The sequence below is a fragment of the Olea europaea genome, unplaced genomic scaffold (assembly GCF_002742605.1).
Source record: "Olea europaea var. sylvestris unplaced genomic scaffold, O_europaea_v1 scaffold2824, whole genome shotgun sequence".
Classification (NCBI taxonomy): domain Eukaryota; kingdom Viridiplantae; phylum Streptophyta; class Magnoliopsida; order Lamiales; family Oleaceae; genus Olea; species Olea europaea.
The window spans coordinates 88061-98827 of NW_019246743.1; the positions used below are offsets into that span (position 1 = coordinate 88061).

The window sequence follows — 10767 nt, forward strand, 5'->3', positions numbered from 1 at the left end:
ACAAGATGAGGCGAGGGTATTTTTTTTATTTTTGATCTTTCACCTCATAATTTAACTTTTTACTCTTTTTTTAATGGTCAAAGGCTTTATTAGAAATATGCCTAGGTCAACCGGCCATTTCCATGTATTTCCTCGATTATATTATCACCACAATAAATGTTTGGTACACCACAAAATTTCTTATCTATTTAAATGATTTTTGAGTAAAGTGACATAAATATCATATATTATTAGCTTCTATATTTATTCATTCTTGTTAGGAGTATGACTCAAATAGGAATCTTTTGAAGAGGCGAATTCGACTTGGACTAAGAAAATATTAAATTAGGGTTTAAGGAAACAAAATCCTATTGAAATTGGGTCTCCTAATAGTAATGTGTTTTCTTGCCTTTTACGACTCTTCTAGGATTGGCCTATAAATACGAGACTCCTCTGGTTAATTTGTAGAGAGTAACATAGAAGCAGTATGATAGTCTATTTTGTATTCTCCATACTGTTGAATTAATAAATATTGTTCCTCTGTGTTTACCCCTTGTTTTGTTTCTTTACAAATTCAATCTTGTGTTCTCGTGATGCGATCTAGTAAACTTCAATATTGTCATTAAATCTCGTTATTTAAAATCCGATTTGGAATCAATGTGTGTTATTGGAGCTTTCGCGCCCAATAGGTGGTATCAGAGCGAGGTTGTTGATTTTCTGTGGATTGGTTAAGATTCTTTCGAAATGGCTAGGTTGAAGTATGATGTTCCGCTGTTAGATTGCAATACAAGGTTTTCATTATGGCAAGTAAAGATGAGGGCTATTTTAGCACAGTTGGATTTGGATTATGCGTTGCTGGGTATTGAGAGGATGCCAGCTGGTTGGATAGCGGAGGAGAAACAATGGAAGGATCAAAAGGCCGTTTCATTGATTCATCTTCATCTGTCCAACAATATTTTCCAGGATGTCTTGAAGGAGAAAATGGAGGCTGCTTTGTGGTTGACGTTGGAACAGTTGTGTATGATTAAGAGTCTTACAAGTAAACTAGCTCTCAAGCAGAAGCTGTATTCACATCGCATGGCAGAAGGAGGGTCGTTGGAAGACTATGTTGCCATGCTCAAGGAAATAGTTGCAGATCTGGAGACATTGGAGGTTAAGTACGATGAAGAGGATGTTGCCTTGATCCAGTTGTGTTCGCTGCCTGGATCTTATGCGTCATTTCGGGATACTATCATATATAGTTGAGATACTTTAACTATAGAAGATGTTTATGATGCTTAACACTCAAAGTAGAAAATGAAGCATTTGGTTGGAGCTATATCAAGGGATGGGGAAGCTCTTGTATCTTAAAGTGGTCAATGAAGAGGCAGATCAAGAGTTAGATTTAGCAATGTGACCTATTACTACTACAAAAGGAAGGGACATAGTCGGAAGGATTGCGATATGTTGCAAGCTAAAGGTGATTTAGCTGTAAATTGTGGGGTGCAACCTTTGAATTCAGACGAAACCAATGTAGTTGAGAATTGTTCAGGTAGCGAAGAGGTGATGTTGACCGTGGTATCTGATGTGGAGTCTAGGCCTGATGAGGAGTGGATTTTTAATTCAGCATGTTCGCACCATATGTGTTCCGATAGGAATTTATTTAAGAGATATAAGGTTGTTCAGCACGGTGGGGTTGTAATGGAAAACAACCAATCTTGTTGTATTGCTTGGATCAGTCGAGTCAGATTGAGGCTGCAGGATAGAACATTTAGAACAATTAATCAACTTCGACATGTTCCTGACCTGAAAAGTAATCTCATTTTGTTAAGTACCTTGGATGCAAAAGGGTATAAATTCTCTGGAAGAGGTGGAGTCTTGAAGGTCTAAAAGGGAGTTCGAGTTGTACTAGAGGGACGGAAAAGATCCCAATTGTACATTTTGTAGGGGAGTGCAGAACTAGTTAAGAGGAGACATTTGGACAAGTTTAGTACCGTGGTGAAAGTTCAGTTTTGGTACAGTACTTCTTATGTTAGGCTCTGAGTCGATTCAGAACACTGCTAGGGAGAACGTTGGTGATTTCGCTTTGCATCGATTTCAGCGAATATACTGTGTTCAGTTGCTGGAATAGGACTCATCAAGCGTAGGTACTGTGGTGTCAGTAATATCTGGGATGCTTTTAGAGAAGTTAAAGGCGATAGTTCCAGCAAGGGCCCTTCTAATAAAGTATCTGGTTTGGTTTTTCCTACAGGGTATGGTTCGGCCCTTTGTGATCAGCATTAATTCCTTGGTAGAATTGAAACCCTAGGGATTGGGTTCTGGTGTCGGCTGTGGACGCCGGGTAGAGGATGAGTGTTTAGCTTATATGGAGTGGTTACTGTGTTGAGGAGATTCGGCCAGTTAGTTTCGATGCAGATGAATTTGAAATCTAGAAGTTTCGTTTGTAGCACCGAAATTAAAGTCGAGGTGGAGATTGTTAGGAGTATGACTCAAATAGTAGTCTTTTGAAGAGGCGTATTCGACTTGGACTAGGAGAATATTAACCTAGAGTTTAAGAAAACTAAGTTGAATAAGAAAACAAAATCCTATTGAAATTCGGTCTCCTAATTGTAATATATTTTCTTGCCTTTTAGGACTCTTCTAGGGTTGGCCTATAAATACGAGGCTCTTCTGGTCAGTTTGTAGAGAGTAACATAGAAGCAGTATTGCTAGTCTATCTTGTATTCTCTATACTGTTGAATTAATAAATATCGTTCCTCTACGTTTACCCTTTGCGTTCTTTCTTTACAAATTCAATCTTGTGTTTTCGTAGTGTGATCTAGAATACTTCAATACTGTCATTAAATCTCGTTCTTTATAATCCGATTTGGAATCAACGTGTGTTATTGGAGCTTCCGCGCTCAACAATTCTCAAGTTTGCTCTGATACAACGAAAGGAACGACCGATGTTGATAAATGAATTGAAGGAGAAAAGTATACATTTGTTCCATAGAAATAAAAGGCAGGCACATTTTTGTATACAAGAAATTACATAACTAATTTACATGAAAATAGTTAACTGAACAAACTCCGTTAGTGATATCTATTTTTTTGTTCGGATTTGATTCACATATTTCAACAAGAAGTAACCTTTTTTTATTAAATGAGCAAGTAGTAACTTAGAATAAAATTTGGTGGGCAATTATTAATTAACTCTAAAACATACATAATTCTAAAATACGTAAAGAAACAATCGATAATTCTAAAATACGTAAGGGAACAATCGATAGAGAAGATGAACTTGCATGGTGAAAAACCTAAAAGAAAAACCGGAATTGGTATTGGCTTTTGTGAATTCAGAGGGCTTTTCTCTTCTTAAATTGTGAGAGAGAGGAGAGAGAATATAAGAAATGAAAGCTAAAAGCGAGTCAACTTTTTGGAAAGCTTAGAATGCATTTGATTTGTTATTTTCAGTTTTTAATTTTGTAATACACTGAAAACATGTTTGATTTGGTATATCTAAAAATACAATTTTGAAAATAAGGACAAAATTATAACATAAAATTCAAAACACATTTTCCATGTCTTGTGTGTTTTCAGTGAAAATTAAAAAATACAAAATATAAAATTCTAACAAATAATACTTTATATTTTAAAAAATTTAAAAAAAATAATTTCTAAAATTTAAAATTAAAAGTTGAAAAATAAAATTAAAAAAATAAATTTTTTAAGCACATAATGATGATTTATATAAAAATTCAAAAAAAAATTAAAAAAATTATATTCTTAGTCTACATCATTAATCTTTATTTTTATTTTCTATATGTTAAAATCAATTTATTATTTATTTTTATTTTACTTTTATAGCGAGACAAAATATTGTAAGATTCACCAACTTTAAAATGTATATGTTACATGATAATAAAATGTCATAAATAATTTTTCAAAATTCAAATTGTTGGGTTTTTTGATACCCAATAATCCAGGCGATGATTTAAAATAGTTGTCAGATTATTTATCGACACAATGGACTTGGCTCGACTCGGAGATAAACTACACTTTTGGATGGTTCGGGTTTGGGTTGGATGATTATTTGGTTAGTTGGACCATTTAGTGATTAATATGGAGTTGAATATTGGCCCATAGTTTAGGTTAATTGGTAACCCGCTTAGTGAACCCTAGACCCAATTAGAGTGACCTAAACTAACCTATATATATGTATTTATCTCCCAGTCGTTTTTGGTGGTGGTGTGTGTTGTAGCAATGGAGATGAGAGTTGAGAGAAGAGAGGCAACCATGAGAGAGGGAAGCCATGTGAGGTTGTAAGTAAGATTCAACTATTGTTCTTCTTCCTCTCCATACCTTTATGGATTGCTAACACCACCACCCTTCTCCTTTGTGGGGTTAGAGAGAAAGAGAACAGTCCAAAGTAAAGGTGAAAGTCTCGGGTCGAGTCAAGGTAAACCGGTATTCGTTTGATTATTTTCTGAGCCCGAAATCAAGATTTATCGAGGGATTTCCACTACAAATGGTATCAGAACTTGTGTTATTGATAAATCTGTGATTTTTAGGGCTAAAAACGGGCTGGAAGTGGTCAGAAACGGGTTTGAAAATCAGAGGCAGAAACTATTCGATTTTTTCAATTTTCTACCGAATCTGTTTTGGCGTATTCTGATGAAACCAAAAACAGTTTGGAGAAACGGACACCACCATTGGACTGTGCAGGTGGAGACAATTCAGAAAGGTTGGGGCGGCACGCGGCGCGTGAGGGTGCGTCTGGAGGATTCCAGCGAAGTGGTCTTCAGACAGAATCTTCCCCATGACGAGATGGACCCTGCAGTGTTTTCAGATTTCAATTTGGAGTAATACAGTGAAAGTTGAACGATTTTGCCCTTGGACGTTCGGGTGCCGAGTGCTGTTTTCGTGTTGCTGTGATTGCTGTTGACTTTAGGATGAAGAGTGATAGTCCTGAAGTGGTGAATTCGCGTCTCTCGATATTTACGGACCTTCAGACGTGGTCCGCTCGGTATCGTATTCTTTACTTTATATTATAACAGTTAAAATAAATGTGTAGAGTAATTTATTTTTTGCATCAAAGGTCATCGTGTGGGTTACATTAGGTTTGGGGTTACCATGAAGGGGTAACCATTGCCTATTGCTAGACCTAGGAATTATTTGTTAATTATTTGCCTTAAATTCTTTGTGAATTTGCTGTCAATTTTTCTACATTATTAGAATTGTATGTGGCCTTGGGAAAGTTTACTGGATTATTCTATGTGAATTATGTTCATACTTTACTTGTGGTCATTATTTGACATTGGGGGTAAATGAGGTCTAAGGTAAGTGGGAAAAATAACATATATTTTAACTATGGTAAAATTTGGACATAGTTGAAAGAGATTGTCCTAGGATGATAATAAAAGGAAAGATGAGGATAGAGACAAGGCGAATCTGGCTTTACAAGCATAGTGGGTTAAGTTTTGTGACGTAATCTATTTGCTCTGTGAGTGGTGTAAGAGTGTGGTAGTGAGAAGAAAGTTGGGCAGCCGTTTCTCTCCTTCATCTTTGTGAGCCTGTGTGATTTGTGAGATTATATAAGGCAGTCATGTTAGGGTTACCTTCTTTATCCTTGTGAGCCTTTTTTTGTGAGTGTAGTGAAGTAACCGACTCTTTCTTCGATTCTCTTTGAGAGTGTCACCTTCACTATTTTCTTTGTGAATTTTTGGGAGCATTGGTGAGTGGATTAACCTTTGTGGTCACCGAAAGGTGTTGATTTGTCATAGTGAGTTTGAGATGCATTAGCAGTGAGTTGGATGTCTTTTGGTAAAGTGGAGTATAGATGCCTAGGGGTACATGGTGATTTGTACTGAGGGATGTAGAGTGTGACATTTGGATCACGAGTGGAGATGTCATCAAATGTGTAGAGTCATTTATCTGTGAAAGAGACCCTGTACAAGTGGAGTGTGAGAGAGGCACTTCTATCACTTCTGTAAAGTGGAGTCCCATTATCCACGTAGGTTGAGAGAAGTGATGTGGTGATAGAGGATTATCCCGAGAGTTTAGGATCTATTATGACTTACCAGTTAGACATGAGTTAAGTGAGCATTGTGGGCGATGAGAGGAGATATGTGTTCTCGAGATGGGAGTAACACGGAATGTGATAGGATAAGTGTGGTGAGATTTTTCATGGGGTCATTTATGTATTTGTTGCATATGTGCATGACCTTGTGTTGATTAACTAAGTGTTAATCTGTGGTTCTGTGTGAACGTGGTTTTGAAAAGATCTGTGTGTGTGTGTTATCCTATATATCTTCATCGCATGATTATTTGTTCATTGTGAATACTTGTTTCTACTTGGGTATTATTGACCTTAGCCCTGGTGAGTATATGGAGCAAGTATCGTATGTGTTTCAGGTTGGAAACACAAGGTAAGGTCTGTTATTCCAATTTTATTGGATTACCTTGATTGTGCAAGTATAAATTGTGTGTTTTGGTTGCTTGCAGATTATTGGGCATCAAGGTGGAGATTGTTAGGTTTTTTGATACCCAATAATCCGGGCGATAATTTAAAACAGTTGTCAGATTATTTATCGACACCATGGACTTGGCTCGACTCGGAGATGAACTACACTTTTTGATGGTTCGGGTTTGGGTTGGATGATTATTTGGTTAGTTGGACCATTTAGTGATTAATATGGAGTTGAATATTGGTCCATAGTTTAGGTTAATTGGTAACCCGCTTAGTGAACCCTAGACCCAATTAGAGTGACCTAAACTAACCTATATATATGTATTTATCTCCCAGCCATTTTTGGTGGTGGTGTGTGTATTGTAGCAATGGAGAGGAGAGTTGAGAAAAGAGAGGCAACCGAGAGAAAGGGAAGCCATGTGAGGTTGTGAGTAAGATTCAACCATTGTTCTTCTTCCTCTCCATACCTTTGTGAATTGCTAACACCACCACCCTTCTCCTTTGTGGGGTTAGAGAGAAAGAGAGCAGTCCAAAGTGAAGGTGAAAGTCTCGGGTCGAGCCAAGGTAAACCGGTGTTCGTTTGATTGTTTTCTGAGCATGGAATCAAGATTTATCGAGGGATTTCCGCTACACAAATCAAATGTGTTTCTTGTTTTTTTTATTTTGAAAAATAATTTTTCAAAATGACAAACCCAATGCGTTTTTAGTAATTTTAAAATAGACCCTCAAAATATATAACAGAAAAATGAACTTAAAACTGAAAGACAAACCACTCTCATGGATGCAAATTATTCCTACGTTATATAATTTTTTGTTATTTCCCTTTTCTTCTTTGTTTGGCTAAGCTAAAATTTTTTAAAAAATTAAAAAAAAATAAACAGAGGGTAAGCATTATTTTAAGCAATAATATTATAAAAGTTATTTTATCCTTGAGTAAAAAGATCGAAGGTCTATTCTTAGTTTAACCGTTACATCAAAATCATAAAATCCACCACTTATCGGCCTATGCTCGATCAACTCGAAGCAGCTGGGAGGTCTACCCCCATACAATCCATTAGACTGACATTTTTTTCTTTCACTTTATTTTGCTTACCCACACTAGATTTATAGAATTAATTATAGGGTTACAATATGTAAACAGTGTCATTCCTCATACATAAAGAGATATTTACAGAATATGAATATAATATTATTCAACTAGCTCTTCAAATGAGACTCAATAAATAATTGTAGTTCTATTTAGTTGATAATAGGGTTAACATATATACAAATGACATTGTTATTAAAGACGCTATATTATTGTCCAAAACTTCGTCCTTGCTCCTTTATTTCCATGTAAATGCAGTCATTTTTGTCATTGGTTTTTAACATAAAACATCTTATTTAAAGATTTCCATATGAGCTAAATTAATAGACGATATTTAAAAGCATGTCCATTGTAGGTCGACATCACACAAAAAAATGGACAATGTCTAGGCAATGATATAGATGCAGAGACTTTATTAAACATTCTCGCTCAGCAATTCAATTGATTATGTTTCTCATTTTCTTTTTTTATATATCAGATTTTCTTTCCCTTTCACTCTATTTTATTATTTGTATTTTAATGTTGATAAAGGACATTATATATGCTAAAATATTGAAATATAAATGAAACTCATTGGAGAACAATTATAAACTTGACATCTATTCTTAGACATCAATAACAATTTTCATATCTACTAAAAATCCATATATTCAAAAGTCACATGGGTCGCTATTCACGAAATGCATTGAAGATGCTAGAGTCAATTCCAGTTGTCTCAAATAGCTGATGAGATCCATTAACTTATTTTAACTTTAAAATCAACTCAATTGGTAGAGAATAAAAAGGAGAAAGTAAATTGTATAGAAGATACGATTAAATAATGAAATACCTAAGCATTAATATTTTTGTTCATTTCTAGAACTGAAAAATAAAATAAAATATGGGAAATCACTCCTAGGCAATAATTAAAGAGAGGTTGTATTACCACCACAAGAAATGGTTGGTATGCCACATTTTTCTTATTTATTTAAATAATCACGAAATAACATAGATCTCATATATTATTAGCTTATATATTTATTCATTCCATCACCATCATCCATACACGTTGCATTTTCATTATAATATACTAACGATTAATAGATATTATTTTACAAACAATCTAACTTAATGTTTTTAGATTAACTGTAAATCTCATTAGAAATCTACAAATTGGCTAGCTAAAACTTTGGTCAAACTTAATTCATTTTACTACTAGTCAATTGATATGGAAAGTTTCCTCAGCAAAATTATTTGAATATGAGTTGGCGTTCAACTTGTTCAATTCAATCTCATTCAATAAGTCGTTCATTTATCAAACAATTGAAATCCGTAGTGAACACTGAAATCCAATCAATCCTTAAATGACAAATGAAATATTGATGAAAAAGAAGCTGAACCTTTCCAGATAAAATTCTACTTTCCAAAGAGTTCAAGTTGATTCAATAACTCTTTATAAAATTGATTATTTTCCGCCATATATATGTTCCTTAACAGATTAAAATTCAAACTATATGAACATAAATTTATTTAAGCAACTAAATTAATTATTTTTATGCCATAATTATAATTTCAGCTCAAGATGGATATGAAGCTAACAAGGGCGCGCGTATGCACGAAGAATTCCTCCATGCTCTTGCATGCAATTTAAGAATTTCTCTGGCTCTCTCCTTTGTCTTTGATCCTCGATCAAAAACTTCCAGTACCAGGCACAATTTTGCCACTGCACCAATCTGCAACATTTCTTGTAAAACTCCAGGAGTTGCTGAGAACTTCGATATCGAATGTAGAATTCTTATTCCGCTCTCATTTGCTGTAGATGAAACCCTAAGAATCTTCTTCGAAACAATGGCTAATCCTGCGCTGTGATTCAACAGTTCTGCTCTTCCCTCGGCGCATTTGCATAGCAAATTCAGCTCCATAAGCATCAATTCGGAAGCCCTTTTGTCAGAAGAATCGAGTAAAAGGTCAATCAACAAGGGCACTGCTCCAGCTTCCACTGCTTTAATCCTGTTTTTTTCCCATGGACATACCTTGATAAGAACTTTCAGTGTGGCTTTTGAGACCTTCCGAGAGATTTGATCGTTCAAGATATCTACTAATTCGTGGAAGAATTCGGATCTGAGACTGATCGGTTGATTTGGATCAGCCACTTCGAACATGGATTTCAGAAACATGACAGCATAGACACGAGAATCATAGCTCCCGGATTGCATGACGCTCGTTAAGGACAGGATTAACTCGATATTATTCTGCAAGAGGGATTTGAGCCCGGATCCCGATAGCTGGAGATTATAGAGAATGATAGCTGGAGATTATAGAGAATGCTCAAGGCTTCATCACTTGCTCTTCTCAACTCAATCACATCTTCTGATACTTCTGCTGAAGATGCCTCTACGGTTTTCTTCACGATTAACGAAGCTAAGAACTCAGCCGTGCCTGCTGTTTCCATGCATCTTTTATTCGTTTCGTTGTGAGAAGCAATGGATCTGAGTCTTGCTTGTTCGGAGAGTTGGCATCATTGAAAAGCTTCAAAAGTTGGGACTTACTGATTGGAGCTTTCGGGGTTGGGAGCCTCTCGATGCCTTCTGGAGCATGGAGGGTGCACCAGGATTGGATAAACTGCCGGAGAATAATGTTTGGGATCAATTCTGAATCCATAACCACTTGCTTCGTTACCGGGCAAGTATTATTATTCTGAGAAAACAGCCATTTTTCGATGCTCTCCCGATCATATGTTATACCGGTAGAGAGCGTAACAGGATCCTTCATAATCTCTAGACTGATGGGGCAGAGAAAGTAGGATGGAATTTCAATTTCATCCATAGAAGAAGAAGTAATTAAAAAGATCAAGATTTGATAAACCTAAGATCTGATCCAAAAGAATAGGTGATTATACAATTTTAAGCAAGAAAATTAAGCTGAAGAGAAGTACAAAAATTTTGTAAGCTATAGATGAAAATCAAAGAAAGTGAGGTTCTTGAGTTGTGTGGATTGGTTTGAAGATTTATGAGTTTGGAGGATATGGTTTTATATGTGTCTATAAAGAGAGGTAAAGATTCAAAATGTCAAAGTCAAAACTTGGAAAATTTTGTCTGTTCAGTTTGTGTGAAGGAAAGAGTATTATTGTGCTTTTTTTTCTTTTTTTTTTAAATTATAACAAAAACATTTTGAACTTGGAGTTTTCTAACATGCAATTTGAAAATGACAACTTTACCAATAATTTTCTCATTTAAAATTGAAACACGTGATTAAGTCGTATTTAACCATGAAGGAGTAAAACTGAAGATTCTGA

The 10767-nt window shown here is 35.4% G+C and overlaps 1 protein-coding gene and 1 pseudogene across 1 annotated transcript; one reads left to right on the top strand and one right to left on the bottom strand.

The window, feature by feature from the left end:
- The first annotated feature begins 723 nt into the window (after positions 1-723).
- LOC111384044 lies at positions 724-1224 on the top strand. Its single transcript, XM_023008258.1, has 2 exons — positions 724-900; positions 943-1224. Exons 1-2 carry the CDS (start codon positions 724-726, stop codon positions 1222-1224), a joined length of 459 nt encoding a protein of 152 aa, XP_022864026.1.
- Positions 1225-8898: 7674 nt separating this feature from the next.
- LOC111384048 lies at positions 8899-10449 on the bottom strand (annotated as a pseudogene).
- Positions 10450-10767: the final 318 nt, after the last annotated feature.